General features: G+C 37.2%; 1 protein-coding gene across 1 annotated transcript in view; it reads left to right on the forward strand.

Moving 5' to 3' along the window:
- The window catches only part of WBP2NL (WBP2 N-terminal like), a 32,067-nt gene extending 19,406 nt beyond the window's left edge, over positions 1–12,661 (forward strand). Inside the window, exons 7-8 of the mRNA XM_006174726.2 lie at positions 6,365–6,828; positions 12,597–12,661. Coding sequence (XP_006174788.2) covers positions 6,365–6,666 — 302 coding nt within the window. The 3' untranslated portion in view covers positions 6,667–6,828; positions 12,597–12,661. The remainder of the gene's footprint in view (positions 1–6,364; positions 6,829–12,596) is intronic.
- Positions 12,662–19,721: the final 7,060 nt, after the last annotated feature.

The following is a 19,721-nucleotide window of genomic DNA, read 5'->3' on the forward strand; positions in this document are numbered from 1 at the left end:
TTTTACCTCTTCTTTTCCAATTTGGATCTCTTTTATTTCTCTCTCTTGCCTGATTGCTGTGGCTAGGACTTCCAGGACTATGTTGAATAGGAGTGGTGATAGTGGGCATCCTTGTCTTGTCCCAGATTTTAGTGGGAAGCTTTTGAGTTTTTCACCATTGAGTACTATGCTGGCTGTAGGTTTGTCACATATAGCTTTTATTATGTTGAGATATATTCCCTCTATACCCACTTTGGCAAGAGTTTTTATCATAAATGGGTGTTGAATTTTATCAAATGCTTTTTCTGCATCTATTGAGATATCATGTGGTTTTTGTCCTTTCTCTTGTTGATGTGATGTATTACATTGATTGATTTGCGTATGTTGAACCACCCTTGTGTCCCTCGGGTGAACCCCACTTGGTCATGATCTTTTTTATGTGTTGTTGGATTCTATTTGCTAATATTTTGGTGAGGATTTTGGCATCTATGTTCATCAGTGATATTGGTATGTATCCTGGATATTAAACCCTTATCAGATATGGGATTTGCAAGTATGTTTCCCATTCTGTAGGTCCTCTTTCATATTCTTGATAATACTGTTAGATGCATAAAAGTTTTAATTTTGTTGAATTTATCTATTTTTTTCTCTTGTTACTTATGCTTTTGGTGTCAAATTAAGAATCCATTGCCAAGTCCAGTGTCATAAAGATCTACCCCATGTTCTCATCTAAGAGTTTTATAATTTTGGCTCTTATCTTTCAGTTATTCATTCATTATGAATTAATTTTTTAATATGGAGTAAGGTTTGGGTCCAACTTCATTCTTTTCCATGTGGTTATCCAGTTGTCCCAGCATCATTTGTTGAAGACATTATTTCCCCATTGAATAGCCTTGGCATCCTTGTTGAAAATTAATTGGTTATAGATGTTTAGGTTTATTTCTGCTTTTAGACTCTCAGGTCTATTCCCATTGGTATATAAGTCTATTCTTATGCCAGTGCTACATGGTTTTGATTACTGTAACTTTGTAGTAAGTTTCAGAATAGGGAAGTGTAAGTCTTCCTATTTTGTGATTTCAATATTGTTTTGGCTATCCATGGTCCCTTGTAGTTCCACATGAATTTGAGAATCAGCTTTTACATTTCTGCAAAAAGACTGTTAGAATTTTGATAGGGACTGCGTTGAATTTGTATATCACTTTGAGGGGGAATTGCTATCTTAACTGTTCTAATCCATGAACATAGGAAGTCTTTACTGAAGTCTTCTTCAATTTATTTCAGTAATGTTTTGTAGTTTTCAGTGCACAAGTCTTTCAATTCTTTCACTTCACATTTATTCCTAGTTTTAAAAATTCTTTTGGATGCTATTGTAAATGGAATTGTTCTCTTAATATCCTTTTTGGATTGTTTATTGCTGTAACTATAGCTTTTTTAAAAATTAAACTTTTTACTTTGAGATAATTGTAGATTCACATACAGTTCTAGGAAATAATACTGAGATATTATTTATACCTTTTAACCTAGTTCTCCCACTGGTAACATTTTGCAGATAGGATATTGACATGGATACAATGAAAACGCAGAACATTTACATCACCATAAGGATCCTTCATGTTGTTGTTTTACTGATACACCTACTTCCCTCCCACATCCTCCTCCTCTTTAACCCATGGCAACCACCAATCTGTTCTCCATTTCTATAGTTTTGCCATTTAAAGCATGTTATATAAATGGAATCATACAGTATGTAAGATTTTGGAATAGACTTTTCACTCGGCATAATTCTCTCAAGATTCATGCAGGTTGTTGCATGTATCAATAATTTATTCCTTCTTATAGTTGAGTAATATTTCATGCTATGGATGTACAATTTATTGAACCATTCAGCAGTGCAGTATATCTGAGTTGGTTCCAGGTTTTGGTTATTATGAATAAAGCTACTGTAAAAATTCATGTACAAGGTTTTTATGTGAACATATGTTTTCATTTCTCCCCCATTAGAATAGCTACTATCAAAAAATAGAAAACAACAAATGTTGGCAAGGATGTGGAGAAATTGGAATGCTTGTGTACTGTTGGTGGGAATGTATGACGGGACAGCCACTGTGAGAAACAGTATGGAGGTTCCTAAAAAAATTTTAAATGACCCAGCAATTCCACTTTTGGGTGTATACCAAAAGAATTGAAAGCAGGGTCTAAAAGACGTTTGTACACCATGTTCATAGCAGCATTATTCACAGTAGCCAATAGGATGAAGTGTTAGGAAGTGTTCCCTCATCTTTAGTTTTTTGGAAAATTTTGAGAAGGCTTGGTGCTAGTTCTTTAAATGTTTGGCAGAATTCACCGTTGACAGTATCAGGTCCAGGTCTTTTCTCTGTTGGGAGACTTTCTTTTCTTTTTCCTTTTCTAATGATTCAATCTTCTTACTAAGTTTATGCAGATTTTCCATTTCTTCACAATTTGGGGTTATAGGTTTTGTGTTTCTAAGAATTTATCCATTTCTTCTAGGTTATCCAATCTGTTGACATACAATTGTTCATAGTTGCCTATTATAATCCTTATTTCTGTAGAATCAGTAGTAATGTACCGACTTCTATTTCTGATTTTAATAATTTGAGTTTTCTGTTTTTTTTCCTTGGTCAGCCTAAAAGTTTTCTCAACTTTGTTAATCTTTTCAAAGAAGCAGTTTTTGGTTTCACTGATATTCTCTGTTGTTTTCCTGTTATCTTTTTGATTTATCTATGTTGTAATCTTTATTATTTCCTTCCTTCTGCTGGCTTCAGGTTTAGTTTGTTCTTCTTTTTTTAGTTCTTTAAGTTTTTAAGTTAAGTTGTTGATTTATTATTCTTGTTTTTTAGTGTGTTTTTAGCTATAAATCCCCCACCTCCCTAGCATCTCTTTTGCTGCATCCTTTAAGTTTTGGTATGTTGTGTTCTCACTTTCATTTGTCTGTAAGTATTTTCTTATTTCCCTTATGATTTCTTCTTTGATCCATTGGTGGTTTAAGAATGTGGTGTTTAATTTCCACAAATTTGTGAATTTTCTGGTTTTACTTCTGTTGTTGACTTGGAAATTCATCCCTTTGTGGTCACAGAAGCTACTTTGTATGGTATCTATCTTTAAAAATCTATCCAGACTTAATTTGTTGCCTAATATCTGGTCTGTCCTGGAAAATGTCCCATGTTTACTTGAGAGGAACATGTATTCTGTTGTTGTTGGGTAGAGTGTCCTATATATGTCTGTTAGATCCAGTTGGTTTGTTGTGTTTTTTTTAAGTCCTCTACTTCCTTATTTATCTCATGTTTGGTTTTATCCATTATTGTGAGTATAGGATATTGATATCTCCAACTGTTATCATAGAACTGTCTATTTCTCCCTTCAATTCTGTCAGTTTTTGCTTCATATATTTGATAGTCTGTCATTAAGTGTGTAAATTTTATAATTGTTATATCCTTTTGCTGAATTGGACATTTTATTAATATGTAATTTCCTTCTTTGTTTCATAATCTTTTTGATGTAAAGTCTATTTGTCTGATATTAGCATATCCATTCTTGCTCTTGTTTGGTTACTATTTACATGAAATATCTCTTCCCGACCTTTTACTTTAAATTTATTTGTGTCTTTGTATCTAGAATAAGTCTTTTATATACACAGCATGTAGTTGAATTCATGAGTTTCTGTCTATTCTGCCAATCTCTGTTTTGATTGGGGAATTTAATCCATTTACATTTAAAGTAATTACTGATGATGGGGGCCTTACTTCTGTTATTTTGCTGTTTAATTTCTATACACCTTATAGCTTTTTTGTACCACATTTTGTGCATTTACTGTCTGTGTTTAGTTGATTTTTTAATAGTGAAAAGTTTAAAGTCCTTTCTCATTTCCTTTTGTTTATATTTTATAGCTATTTTCTTTGTGGTCATCATGAGGGTTACACTTAACATTCTAAAGTCATAACAGTAATTTGAATTTTTACCATCTTAAGTTCAATAACATACAAATATGTTGTATTTATAGCCCTTTATAGCCCTTCCGTCTTCACCTCTTTCAGCTGATGTCACAAAATTACATCTTTATACATCATGTGCCCCCAGTCTAATAATTCTCTTAAATGCTTTAGTCTCTTAAATTATGTAGAAAGCAAAACATGGAATTACAAGCCATTGTTATAATATTAGCTTTTATAATTGTTCAAGGATTTACCTTTATTGAGATCTTTATTTCTTTATATGGCTTCAAATTAATGTCTAGTGTTCTTTCCTTTCACCCTGTAGGACTCCCTTAAGGATTTCTTTCAGGGCAAGTCTGGTGATAATGAACTCCCTCAGCTTTTGTTTATCTGGGAACATCTTAATTTCTTTCTCACTCTAAAAAGAGTTTAGCCAGATATAGGATTCTTATTTGACAGTTTGTTTCTGGTCTCCAATGTTTTTGATGAGAAATCTGCGATTATCTTATTGAGAATCCCTTATATGTGATGATTCACTTCTCTCTTCCTGCTTTCAAGTTCTGTCTTTATCTTTGGCTTTTGAAAGTTTGATCATAATGTGTCTCAGTGGGGATCTTTTTGAGTTAACTTACTTGGAGGTTATTGAACTTCTTGGATGTTTATAATCATGTATTTCATCAAATTTGGGGAGTTTTCAGCCATTATTTCTTCAAATATTTTCTTTACATCTTTCTCTCTTTCTTCTTTTTCTGAAAATTCCACAATGTGTATGTTGGTCTGCTTGGTAGTGTCCCACTAGTCTCTTATGCTCTGTTCACTTTTCTTCAATCTTTTTTCTTTCTATTCCTCAGTCTCAACAATTTCTATTGTCCTGTATCCAAGTTTAGGTGATTCTTTATTCTACTTATTCAAATCTGAATTTGAATCCTTCTAGTGATTTTTTTGTTTCAGTTATTGTATTTTTCAGGTCCAGATTTTTATTTTTGGTTTTTTGTTAGGTATTCTATGCCTTTATTGTTATTTCTATTTTGTTTATATATCATTTTCTTGACTTTCTCCACATTTTCCTCTAGATCCTGGAGCATATTTAAGACAATTCTTTTAATTTTTTTTTCTAGATAGCTTAAGCATAAATATGGATTACAGAAAAATAGCTTGACAATTGTCAATTCACCTTGACACAGTTAAATCATTTTGGCAATATAGCCACAGAAATAAATAAAACCCGTTTATTATAATATTACTTGGAAAGTTGGAAACAACATGCCCTCCTACAATCAGGGAATTAAGTGGCACTTATGCATATGATAAAACATTGTCCAGCTTTTACACTGTGCTGTACACCAGAAGTTGACACAATGTTGTAAATTGACGGTACTTCAACACAAATAAATTTTAAAAATCTAAAAAATATATTGTCCAGCTTTCAATTTATGAAATATACTAATAATATAAAGAAATTTCTGTTATCATACTAAGTGAAGTAAGTCAGACAGAGAAAGACAGATATTATACAATATCACGTGTATGTGGAATAAAAAAAAGATACAAATGAACTTATGTACAAAACAGAAATAGACTCACAAACACAGAAAACAAACTTCTGGTTACCAAAGGGGAAAGAGGGGGAGGGATAAATTAGGAGTTTGGGATTAACTTATAAAATAGATAGTCAACAAGGGCCTTCTGTATAGCACAGGGAACAATATTCAATATCTTATAATAACCTATAATGGAAAAGAATCTGAAAATAATAGATTTATATGTATATGTTTAACTGAATCACCTTGCTATATACCTGACAGATTGTAGATCAACTACACTTCAATTTTTAAAGAATGAAAAAAAGGAGAAATTTCTTATAATGTCAAAAAGAAAGAGCCAGATTTTTAAAAAAAATTGTGTGGTTTTATAATCATGATTGTGTAAAAAATATTAACAGAGATCCGACAGAGAAATACACCAAAATATTGTTTTTGTCTTTGATGATGAAATTATAGGTGACTTTAAAAAATTCATCTCTTCTCTATTTTCCAAATACATATTCCTCATTGGGTATGTATTACTTTTTTTATAATCAAAACAAACGTTATTAAGTTAAGTACATATCTGTGCACAACTACATGAAATGTAGAGATACAACTATAGGATTGTTTTCTTGTTGATTTGAATCCCTCCACAGTAGGAAATGATAAAGCCTTCAATTATTTTTGGAGGGGGTGCTGTGTTTTTGAGTGGGGCTGTATTTTGGGAGGGCTGAGCCTTCAACTATTGATAGCTGAAGGATCTGGCTTTAGCATTGCTCTGCCTGAATTCTCTTCCTGTGTCAGTTTGCTTCTGCATTGTTTTTTATCTCCTACCTCTTTCTTACTTATTCCTTTTCCACTCTAAAAAATGAGTAACTGTTTTTTTTTTTTCCTTCTTAACATACCCAGTTGTGATCTATGGACCCCCACCAGCAGGATATGGAGCCCCGCCTGGGGGACATGGAGCCCCACCTGTGAGATATGGACCCCCACCTGCCAGATATGGACCCCCACCAGGCGGATATAGACCCCCACCTGTGGGATATGGAGCCCTACCTGCAGGATATGGAGCCCCACCTGCAGGATATGGAGCCCCACCTGTGGAATATGGAGCCCCACCTGTGACATATGAAGCTTCACCTGCAGTATATGGAGCTCCCCCAGCTGGAAATGAAGCCACACTTCCAGCATATGAAACTGCCATCCGCTGAAAATAGAGCAGCTTCTCACAAATCTATGGCAGCTCAGCTTGAGGCTTCTCTTCCCTCTACCTCTTCTCAGGCCCATTTACCACCTTCGAAGAAGTAAATCTTGAAGACTCACCAAGCAAAGGGCACCCCAAAACTGAAGTCAGGATAAGGAGGTAGACTCAGGTATGTGGTTAAAGGTCTGTCTCAAGTAATTGTCCCACTCTTTGGAAGGGCAATCTTAGAGGGAAGATGAAGCTTTACTTCCATGCCTACATTTTAGAGGCAGAGTCAACTTTTGACTGGATGTGCTAAGGAGAAGTAGAATTGTAGACCTAATTCTTCAATCATTTGGTTGACATTGGGCTGCATTTTTTTAACATACCTTGAATGTGAGTGTGAAAAAAGCGTCCTGCATTTTCCCCTCCCCCATTCAAGAAACAGTATGCTCATTTTGCTAGGCACTAAGATATGTGTTAAAAATATCAAGTTGAATGCTTAGTTGTTTTTCATAGCATTCTTTATAGTGAAGGGATGGAACAACTTAAGTTTTCAATAGGGAGAGAGAATTTCATTAACTGTACATCCACACAATGGAATATTATACAGCCATTGAAATGATATGTAGAGATAGGGAAAGCCTCATTTAAGAAGACCAAAAACAATGAAGCAATAAAGGAAAACAGTGATAAACTTGACTATATCAAAATACATCAACCTTCTGTATGACCAAAGTTAAAAGATAGGCAAAAGAGTAGGAGAAACTAATTTCCAACATATGTGTTAAACAAATAATTTATAGTCAGACTATATGAAGAATTCCTACAAATCAACTCAAAAGAAAAAATGGACAAAAGATATGAATTTCCAATTACCTGAGGCAATAGGCCAAGAAACATTTGAAAAGATGTTTGTTTAACTTGACTAGTGTTAGAGAAATGCAACATGAAATGAGAAATAATTTTTACCTGTAAAGATTTACAAATAGTAAAAAGATTGGAAAACTCAATTGTTGGGAGGATGTGGGGAAAAGATTATTTTTATGCATTTTGATGAGAGTGTAAGTTGAGATGCCTTTTTAGAAAGAAGTTTGGCAGTACCTTTTAAAAGTTAAAATATGTCTACTATTGATTTAGTAGTTTCACTTCTCAATATCTATCTCTGAGAAATACTTGTACATGTGCACAAAGATGCACATGGGAAGATTTCATCACATCCATTGTTTCTAACAGCACCAAATTTAGATGCAACTTAGATGTCCATTAATAGTAAATATTTAAATAAACTATGGTGCATCCATGCTACATACACAAAAATTTTTATGTCTTATTGTTAAGTGAGAAAAGTAAGTTGTAAGTAGTATATACTACAGTGATTTTCAGTTCCATCAGACTGAATGCCCCCTTTTGTAACAAATATTTTGTAATGTCTCCTTTACTTCGTTGGAATGAAATCTGTAAACTATTGCACGTGATTCTGCACCATTTCAACCAGAATCGATACAACACCATAAATGTGATATAAAGAAGAAATAATAGAAAAGCAGCTTGGTAGTAAAGTTTTAAGTATTTTAACATACATATAAATGCTCAGATTCCACCATACTGGAATGAAGTAATCAAGCGCTCACCCCAACATAGATTCACTATAGTTGTAAACACTAAAAATGCTACCTGGTACGTGTATGTTGTATTGGTGAGTTGAATACCACGGTGGCACTGCCATCAGCAGTGTCATTTTCCAAATGATATATAATCTTTGACAAATTTCTCAGTAAGGCAAAGTTTGGTTTTTCCCTTGATTTACACAGTGGTTGAATTCCTGAAAAGTTCTGTGTGTATTAAAATCACGTAAAACAGTTAGGGGCTAGACTCAGATGAATATAAGCATGTGTTCCACCTACATCAGTGGCCAGACATTCATTTGAAAGTCATGAGGAGGGGGCGTGTAGGATGGTTCTTTGCTGTGAGGAGCTGCCCTCTGCCTTTCAGGATATCTAGCATCCTTGACCCCTTACCCATTAAATGCCAACCTTGGGCTCCAGTTTCAATAACCAGAAATGCCCCCACTTACTTCCTAATCGCCCTTGGGGGCGTAATGCCACCCCTGCTGAGAACATCATTCTAGAGTATTCTAGAGTACTCCAAGCTTTTCAGCCTCTTAAGAGCTCATGTTCTCCCAGTCTGTCCAAGTTCCTAATTTCACTGGCCCTTCATTACTTTCTTTCAGGTTTATTAAGATACATGAAAGTGAGGCCTTAAAAAGTATTGTATCAATTCTTTTTTAATATTTTATAGCAGAAGAGTTTCAGGAGCTCTAGTCCACAATATTGCCAGACACAGAAGACCTTTAAATCAAAACATTTTTTTCTATGCATATTTGTATGTAGTTGAGAATATGCTATATGTAGTGTTTCAGCTGACATTTTACAAACATTTTTATTTTTTTTAAAAAACAGCTTTATTAAGATATAATTGATATGTTAAAAACTGCTTATATTTAATGTATACAGTTTGATGAGTTTCATAGGTTTTTAAGAATTCTTCATCAGTATTGTTAGTGGCTATATAATATTCTGACATGGTCACACCATTACATATTTTCTCAGTCCCTATTTAAGATATTTGAGTTGTTTGCAGGCTTTTGCTATCACTAACAACATTGTTAACTTCTCTGTTAAATAGAGCTTACAAATATTTTGTAATGTCTCCTTTACTTCATTGAAATGAGACAATTTTTTGGATTATTTGATTAAAGCAGATTAGTTATTAATTGATTCTCATTGTAACACTTAGGAAATCAGATGCTTCTGTGTTCTCAAGGACAGCCTTTCCTAAGGAAGTCAGAGGGATGTTAAAGGGTGTTATGTGAAAAGGGGTTTTTTTGCTTGTTTTTTCCCTTAGTGGAGGGGAGATGGTGGGTTACAGTCAACCATGCTGGAGAACAAACTTTTTTTGGAAGGTTCCTAAATAGCTGAAGAAGAAGGGATTCTGTCTAAGGAAAAGGGGGTATAGATTTCATCAGCAGTTTGGTTAGTCTAGATACATATTTAGTAGCCAATATTTTAAAAGTTTGTATAATGTTTAGTAATTAGCATTTATTATTAATAACAAAATAGAATATTGATTGAATTGAGTATTAATAAGTAGCTACTGATATTGAACACAGTTGTTAAATTGTGCTTTAAGTCTAAATAGTCATTCAACAAATCTTTGAGTGCCCTAGTGAAAGCATAGATTTTTGAGTTGTGAAAAAAAAGAAGGGATGATTTACTCCTCAGCCTCAGAGAGAGGTGATGATTTTCTCCTGGGTTTAGAGGGAGTTACCAGATGGGCCTTGCTTTCCTCTTTCCCCATGTCTGTGGAAGAATGCTTTCTACCCACCCCTCTCCCTGCTCTTGTGCTGCGCTCCCTTTGGCTGCTTGGCAGAGTCCTATTCGTCTGTTAAGGCCCAACCCACCCCTCTGTGAAACCTGCCTCAGCTTCCCAAATTCAGCTGTTAATTCTTCCTCTGTCCCTCCCTATTCTGTGCACACCTCCATAAGAGCATTTACACAGTAAACTGTCATTGCTAGTTTACATGTCTATTTCTGCCCTGAACTGTGAATTCTCTGAGGACCACTGGGCCATTATTTGGTGTAAGGCATTATTCCTAGTGCTGTGGAGGGGAGATAAAATTGTTCAAAGTTGCATCCCTGTCTTCTAGGAATTTACTGTTCAGCGCCGTAGGGCAAGAGGGGAAATTGTGGTTAGTGATTATTTGCTTCGCTCTGCCGCTCTTCTGAAGGATCTAGAGAAAAAGATTTCTGGTTGTTATTTTAATACATATTTCATTATTTATTTCACATTTTATTATTTTATTATTTAGGTATAATGAGGCCAACAGATCAGGAGACAACTGCCATTGAAAAAAATCATTTGTTATACAGTTGACCCTTGAACAACATAGGTTTGAGCTGCATAGGTCCACTTATATATGTTTTTTTTCAGTAAATACATATATATACTGTATATGTATACTCTCCATTATGATTTTCTTAATAACATTTTCTTTTCTCTAGTTTGCTTTATTGTAAGAATACATTATATAATATATATCATATACAAAACATGTGTTAATTGACTTTCTGTCATCCATAAGGCTTCTGGTCAACAGAAGACTATTTGTGGTCAAATTTTGGGGGAGTCAAAAGTTACATGTGGAATTTTGACTGCACGGGGGTCGGTGCCCCTAACTCCCATGTTGCTCAAGGGTCATCTGTATCTACAGATCCCAAGGTGGGGGCATGCCATGCTACAGGAGCTACACAACAAAGTACCAGGGACTGGAGGAAACTTGGCCATAGTCTTTTTATTTTTCTTTATTGAAGTATAGCTGATTTGCAGCATTGTGTTAGTTTCTGGTGTACAGCAAAGTGATTCAGTTTATACACACACACACACACAAACACATACACACACATATACACATATTCTTTTTTTATATTCTTTTCCATTATGGTTCATTATAGGATATTGAATATAGTAACCTATGTTATACAACAGGACCTTGCTTATCTATTCTATTTATAGTAGTTTGTATCTGCTAGTCCCAGACTCACAATTTATTCCTCCCTCCCCCTTTTCCCCATGGTAACCATAAGTTTGTTTTCTATGATTGTGAGTCTGTTTTTGTAAATAAATTCATTTGTGTCATATTTTAGATTCTACATATAAGTGATATCCTATGGTATTTGTCTTTCTCTTTCTGACCATTTTCACTTATATGATAATGTCTAGGTCCATGCATCTTGCTACAAATGGCATTATTTCATTCTTTTTTACAGCCGAGTAGTATTCCATCGTGTATATATGCCACATCTTCTTTGGGCCGTAGTCTTTATTGTGGTTTCCTTGGGAAGGCACAGGTGAGGCAGGGTAAGCAGTTTTACGACTGGGCATAGATGCTGTCCCTGGTTGCCTGCTACCTGGCGCTGGGATGATTAGAGCAGGTGGAGCCTGATAAAAGAGGTAGTTGGGGGAATGGCCCTGGATTGGTTGCTTGTATGTGAGAGGCACACTCACAGGTGAGTTGTTTACCATCTCTAGAAATTGGGTAACCTTGGGAGGGAAGTCCCTCCAGGGTTATCAAGGGCACAGATGTCAAAGTATCAGAATACAGAAAATAAAAGATATGATTAATAAGGTTATGAAATCAGGTCCCTGGCCTTCCTCAGTGGGTTCTCTAATGCTGGGTGGGATCTCTAAAAAACAGGATGAAAAAAGGAAAGGAAAGACGGAGGGAAACTCCTTTCTCAGTTGGGAGTGCGATCAACTACAGGTAGAAGCAACCATATTGTTGTAAATAAATAAGGGCTAATTTTCCTCACATAACAAAACCCTAGGAGGAAGGCAGACCCATATTGGTGTGACAGCTCAATTACATCATCCAGGGCTCAGCTCCTTTTACCTTCCAGCCTGCCACCCCTGCTATCCCTAGCATGTTGTCCTATCACCTGATGGTCAAGTTGGCTAATCACCTCCAGGTATCATGTCCACATCCAAGGGAGGAAAATGGGGGAGGGCAGTGGACTGTGCCACCTGCAGCTCCCTTTCATTCTCCAGGCTCCAGTCAGAGGACAGACCCCTTCTGAAATGCTAGTCTAAAACAACCGAACTGTTTCTCATTGGAATACTGCTGGGTTGTTAAAAAAGAATGTGGTAACTGAAACTGTACTAATAAGGAATCTCCAAAAGCTAATAAATGGAAAAAAAAAGCCACAAAACAGTGCGTTTACTATGCCACCATTCTTTGCATATGCAGAGTGATTGTGGTTCTGGAGAGATCTACAGGGGTTGCTTCTGGGTTGGGGAGCTGCATGGCTGGGGGAAAGGATTAGGAGCGAGGCTTAGTTTTTTCACTCCAGACCCTTTTGGACCTTTTGAATTTTGTACTGTGTGCATGTGTACCCACAGGTGCCAAGCAGTAGGAGGAGTTTCCTGTGCATGTAGTGGCCTGATCCTCTCCACACATCTGTGACATCCTGGTGAGCTCTGAGTCCCTTTTCCTGTTGTGGGCTTGACCCCTGGTGATCGGAGGGCTTAGAAAATCGACTGTGTCAGACATGGTTTAGTAGGTCAAAGGAGGGCTCAGATTTCTCATAGATTTGTTCCAGATCTGTTGCCATGTAACTGGGGTGTGGGGGTTGCTGAGAGCCTTAGACTAGCAACACTTGAGTCAGCACAAGTAGCACAGGAAAGAGAATCCTCAGATCTTTGGGTTTTTTATGACCTCATGGCCTCATTCCCTCATCACAGCACCAGACATGAAGTCTCTGCCACATTAATTGCCTTAGTGATGCCCCTCAGTAAGGGGTGCTTACAACATGTGGAAGTGAAGAGTTTGAGAGGGGCATTAATTATGTCAATTGGCTAGTCCATTTATTAACTATCTGTTCATGCCCAGCACCCTGCCAGGCACTTCACATACATAATCCAGTGAAGTGGGTGCTTGGACCACAATCTCATAGATGAAGAAACTGGGACTGAGGGGGAAGCAAATTGCTTAAGGCACACAGCTGGTTAGTAGGTGACAGGGTGGAATCTGAACCTAGGTTTCCCTTTTCACTCACCCTCTCATTTGTTGAGTTCCTCTTGTATGCCATTTCTGTGTTCTTGGGTTATCAGCCACCAAAATGAACAAAAATTCCTGCTCTTATGAAGCTTACATTCTAGTAATACTAAAATACAGTCAATATTAATATGTTATATGATATAACTAGGCATGTCATATTCAAACTGAAGAAAAAGCAAAGACAGAAATTGTTAAGAGCTATGAAAAAATATAGAGCAAAGTAAAGGAGATTGGAATGCAGGGAGGTTGGCAGAGGGAGCAACTTGTAATAGAGCCTTGTTGAGGAGGTAATATTTGAGTAAAGATTTGAAGGATTAAAGAGGTGAGGGAGCTCGCCATGCAGATATCTAGGGAAGAGTGTTGTAGGCAGAGGGAACAGCTAGTGTAAAGGCAGCTTAATTCCAAGGTCCCTTCCCTTATACCCAGTGCCTCAAGTCATAGATGAATATGAGAAGACTCCTGTTCTCAAGGAAGGAAAATGCTTGAAAACTGAAGGCAAGCCAACAAGAGTGAGAGAGATCTGAACCAGCACGTGAAACAGTTTGGGGATGGAGACTGATTTCTGAGTTCTTGTTAGAAAACAGGCCTCTTTCCTATCTATGTCCTGAGGGGGAAAGAGAAGTCAATGTAACCAAAGAAGCTAGGGCCATCCTGGTTTTACACCCTTCATTAAAGTCTGCTTGCTGTTGCATACCTGTGCAGTGGCCTTGGGCTCTCTGTTTCCGAGGGTATCTATGATACGCATTTCCTGGTGCTGGTCCCTTGGGGCCGCCCAGTAGCGCAGCTTGGATGTGTCCAGGCTCTCAGCTTCGGGCTGGGCCCTGCACTTAATCCTACTTCAACTGTTTATTGTCTGGTTCCAAGAGAGATGGATCTTCATAGCGCTGAAGTCTCACAGAATGGGAAAATATATTTGCAAATCCAAAGTCACTAAGATTCACACTTACGTTTTCTTCTAAGTGTTTTATAGTTTTAGCTCTTACATTTAGGTCTTTGATCCATTTTGAGTTCATTTTGTATGTGGTATAAAGTAGGGGTTCACATTTATTCTTTCACATGTGAATATCCAGTTGTCCCAGCATAATTTATTGAAAAGAGAGTATTTACTCATTGAATGTTCTTAGTGTCTTTGTCAGAAATCAATTAACTATGGATATATGGATTTATTTCTGGACTCTTAATTGTATTTCATTGATGTATATGTCTGTCCTTATTCCAGTATCACACTGTCTTTATTATTCTAGCTTTTTAGTAGGTTTTGAAATTGGAAGTGTGAGGCTTCAAACTTTGTTCCTTTTTGTTCAAGATTATTTTAGCTATTCTGGTTCCTTTGCTATGTAAATGTCAAGATCAGCTCTCCATTTCTGTAAAGAAGCCGTTGGAATTTTGATAGGGGTTGTATTGAATCTTTAGATTAATTTGGGGCCCCTTTTAACAATATTAAATCTGGGATGTTTTCTCATATTTAGGTCTTTAATTTCTTTCGGCAATGTTTGGATGGTATATTTTGTCAAAAGATTTTTCTGCATCTATTGAGATGATAATATGACTTTTATCTTTCATTCTATTAATGTAGTGTATTACATTAATTAACATATGTTGAGCCATCCTTGCATCCCAGGGATAAATCCCACTTGAGCATGGTATGATCCTTTTAATGTGCTGTTGAATTCAGTTTGCTAATATTTTGTTGAGAATTTGGGGCTGTAGTTTTCTTAAACTGCTCCTATCTGGCTTTGGTTTCAGGGTAATGCTAGTCTCATAAAATGAGTTTGAGAGTGCTCCTTCCTCTACAATTTTTTGGGAAGAATTTGAGAATGATTGGGTATTAAATTTTCTTTAAATATTTGGTAGAATTCAGAGGAAACTATCTGGTCCTGGGTTTTCTGCGTTGGGAGATTTTTGATTACTGATTCAATCTCCTTATTTATTGGTTATTGGTCTGTTCAGATTTTCATTTTCTTCATGATTCAGTCTTCAGGTGCTCTGATGTTGGGTGCACATATATATATGTGATTATTATACCCTTTTCTGGGTTGATCCTTTTGTCATTATATAATGACCTTCTTTGTCTCTTGTTATAGTTTTCAGCTTGAAGTTTATTTTATCTGATACAAGTATGGCTATCCCTGCTCTTTTTTGGTTTCCACTTGCATGGAGTATCTTTTTCTGTTCCTTCATTCTGAGCTTATATGTGTTCTTAAAGCTGAAGTGAGTCTCTTATAGGCAGCATATGGTTGGCTCTTGGTTTTTTTATCCATCTAGCCACTCTCTCTGCCCTTTGATTGAAGAATTTAATCCATTTATATCAAGAGTAATTATTGATAGGTAAAGATTTATTAATGCCATCTTACTGTTTTCTGGCGGTTGTACAGTGCCTTTGTCCCTTTCTCCCTCCCTTGCTGCCTTCCTTTGTGAATTGATGATTTTCTGTAATGGTGTACTTTGTTTCTCTCCTCTTTATCTTTTGTGTATCTGCTGTAGGCTTTTGCTTTGTGGTTACCATGAGGCTTAAAAACATCTAGATACAACAGTTTATTTTACACTGCTAACAACTATACTTCAATTAAATATGAAAACGCTACCCTTTTACTCATCACCCCCCTTGTATGTTTTTGATGTCAAAATTTACCTCTTTTTATATTGTGGATTCATTAATAAGTTATTATAGATATAATTATTTTTAATACTTTTGTCCTTTAGCTTTTATACTAGAGCTAAGTGGTTAACATACCACCATATTACAGTATCAGAATATTCTGAATTTGACTATATACTTACCTTAGCAATGTATTGTGTATTTTCATATGTTTTTGTGTTACTAATTAGTGTACTTTCATTTCAGCTTGAAAAACTTTCAGCATTTCTTGTAAGTCACATCTGGTGGTGATGAACTCCCTCAGCTTTTGTTTGGGTAATCCTTTTCTCTTCTTCATTTGTGAAAGACAGCTTTGCCATGTCAAGTATTCTTGGTTGGCAATTTTATTCTTTCAGCACTTTGAGTATATCATCTCATTCTCTCCTGGCCTGTAGGAGAAATTCACTGATATCCTTATAGGGATTCCCTTTGTAAATTACTAGCTTCTTTTCTCTTGCTGCCTCTAAAGTCTTTTTGTTTTTGACTTTTGACACTTTTATCATAATGTATCTTAGAAAAGATCCCCTGATGTTGGGTTTGCTTAGTGACCTATGAGGTTCATGAACTTGGATTTCCATATCTCTCCCCAGATTTGGGAATTCTCAGCCATTATTTCTTTAAATAAGCTTTCTGCCCCAATTCTCCCACTCTTCTCCTTCTGGGACTTCAGTAATTTGCTGATTGCTTCTCGTGATAGTATCCTATGGATCATATAGGCTTTGTTCATTCTTTTTCTTTTAACTTTGTCCTCCTTTGGGTAATTTTAAATTTCCTATCTTTGAATTCAGATTCTTTCTTCTGATTGGTCCATTCTGTTATTGATGCTCCATTGCATTTTTCATTTCATTCATTGTATTCTTCAGCTCCAATGTTTGTTTGGCTCTTTTTAAAAAATGATTTCTATATCCCTGTAATATTTTCATTTAATTAATGTGTTGTTTTCCTGATTTTTTTGAATTGCCTTCCGTGTTTTCTTGTAGCTCAATGAGCTTCCTTAAAACAGCTATTTTGAATTCCCTATTAGGTAAAGTGCAGGCCTCCGTATCTTTGAGGTCAGTTCCTAGAAGATTACTGTGATCCTCTGGTAGTGTCATGTTTCCTTGATTTTTCAGTTCCTTGAAGTCTCACATTGTTGTCTTCACACCTGCAGTAGCAGTCACCTCCTCTGATTTTTACTGAGTGACTTGGGGAGTGAAATCTCTTCCATCAGTCCTGCCAGAGATTCTGAGGCCTTCTCAGCCATCCATCTATGGGTACATTCCTCCACGATACTTGCTCCCTCTGGTGGCAGAATTCTTAAGCTTATATGCCTTCTCTTGAACCTGCAACACTCCGAGCCAGGTGCTGACAGCCTCCCTTTTGTTTTCCCAAGGACTGAGCTAAAGTTCAAATTTATGGTTTCTCCCTGGCCTACAGATTCATGCTGGCTTTCTATGTGTGCTCACAAGCCATCTTCCAAAGCTCATTCTTACCACCATCAGGAGTGTGCACAGAGCTGGACACAGGGTGGGGTGTGAGTGGGTGAGATGCATGGAGCCCTGGGGGTGCCTACAGGCTGGGTGGGAGAATCTGCAGGCAAAGTGTCCCAGCAGCTCATGGGCAGGCTTCTTGGCATCTGCAGCACAGTTAGTAAGATCCACATCCCTTTAATGCCCTCCAAGAGTCCTATCTGCTGCTCTTCCAGCCTTTCCCCATTCCTGCATCAAGCAGCTCATGACTTACTACTCTGGATAGAGAGATAGGAATGGGCCTCTTTGGCAATGTCCCACACAGCTAGGGAAGCCAGGCGCTCATTCACATCCTTCACTTTCCTCTGTGGGAGAAATCAAGGGCCAAGAGCTTCTCCCTCTGCACTAAGCTGTGCTGCCTTGGGGGAGGGGTGATGTGGGTAAAGTTGAACTCTTCCTCTTCTCCTCTCCAGTGTGTGTGTTTTCTTTCTCTAGTAGTGTGCTGAAACTTCTCCACTGGAAACCTGGACCTCCACAGAGGTTCTCTCATCTATGGATGATTGTCTAAAACAGTGCTCTCCAGGGTTTCCCAGACTGTGGCTGAGAGGGGCTGGAGCCAGTTCACAGGCCACTGCAGGGCCTACAGCTAGGACCAAAGTCTGTATGCCTATTACCTGATGCATAGGTGGGCAAGGACTCTTCCTGGGCTCCTTGGCATATGGTGCTAGATCCCACAGATCCCACAAGGCACTTCATCTGTGGATGGATGCCAAATTGTTGTTGAGTGAAGGGATATGTGAGGGTTATCTTATTCGGCCATGTTGCTGACATCACCCCACTCTAAAAATTCTTACCCTTTACCTTGAATATCCAACTGACAGGTGATATTCTTCTCTCCTCTCTTCTTGTTCACCCTTTCATGTATGGGAATGACCTGGAAAAGAGTGAGGCTGGCTCTCTTCCTGGAGCCATCTGATGTTTAGGTAAGGCTGGCAGAAAAGTTCGGATAACATTGAATGGGAGAAAGGGAATATTACAGTATTATTTTGCATTTTACCAGGAGTCTGGAAAAAGAAGGAAACAGAGCAAGGGTCATTAATGGGAGGCTGACATCTAACTCTGATAAGCACAATCACCAGTAGTGGCAGAGAGGATGTCTATTCCTAGTGATACCCAGTTCCATCCTTCTTCATTCCTCCTCTTGGGCATCCCAGGGCTGGAAGATGTGCATGCCTGGATTGGATTCCCTTTTCTTTGTGTGTATTGTTGCGTTCCTGGGGAATGCTGCTGTCCTTTTGTGATCCAGAGTGCATTCTCCACGAGCCCGTGACTACATTCTAGCCATGTTGGACTCCTGACCTGGGCCTGTCCACGGCCATCATCCCTAAAATGCTGGGCATCTTCTGGTTCAGTCTTACTTATTTATTGTGGTAAAAAACACAACAGACTTTATCTTCTTAACCATTTTTAAGCGTTCACTGCAGTAGTGTTAACTATACTCACATTGTGTGAGATCTAGTGGATCTCTAGAATGTTTTCATTTCCCAAAACTGAAACTCTATACCCACTGAACAACTTCCCATTTCCCCCCTCGCCTAAATCCCTGGCAACTACCATTTTACTTTCTGTTTCTATAAAATTGACAACTTTAGATACCTCATATAAATGGAGTCATACAGTATTTGTCTTTTGTGACTGGCTTATTTCACTCAGCACAATATCCTCAAGGTTCATCAATGTTGTAGCATGCGACAGTACTACTTTCCTTTTCAAGGCTGAATAATATTCCGTTGTATGTATGTATACACCATATGTTCTTCATCCATTCATCCATCAGTGGGCTGCTTACATATCCTAGCTATTGTGAATAATAACTGCAGTGGACATGGGTGTGGGTTTTTTTTGAAGCAGCCTTACTGAGATGCAGTTCACCCATTTAATTTGTACAATTCAATGGTTTTTAGTATATTCACAAATATATGCAACCATCACTGTAGTCAATTTAAGAACATTTTCATTACTTCAAAAAGAAACCTTGTACCTCTTAACTGTCATCCCCTATTCCCCCATCCTCCCCACCCAGCCCTAAGCAGCCACTAAATATACTCTGTCAGTTTCCCTATCCTGGATTTTCACGTGAATGGAATCATATATGTCCTTTTGTGACTGGCTTCTTTCCCTTAGCTTGTTTCCAAGGTTCATCCATGTTGTAGCATGTGTCAGTACTTTACTTTTGTGGCTGAATAATATTCCATTGTATGGTTAACCACATTTTGCTTATTCATTAATCAGCTGGAGGACATGTAACTTGCTTCCACTTTTTGGCTATTATGAACAATGCTTTTAGAAACATCTGTGTACACGGTTTTGTGTAAACATAT

Source organism: Camelus ferus, chromosome 12, assembly GCF_009834535.1.
Source record: "Camelus ferus isolate YT-003-E chromosome 12, BCGSAC_Cfer_1.0, whole genome shotgun sequence".
NCBI classification, from domain to species: Eukaryota; Metazoa; Chordata; class Mammalia; order Artiodactyla; family Camelidae; genus Camelus; species Camelus ferus.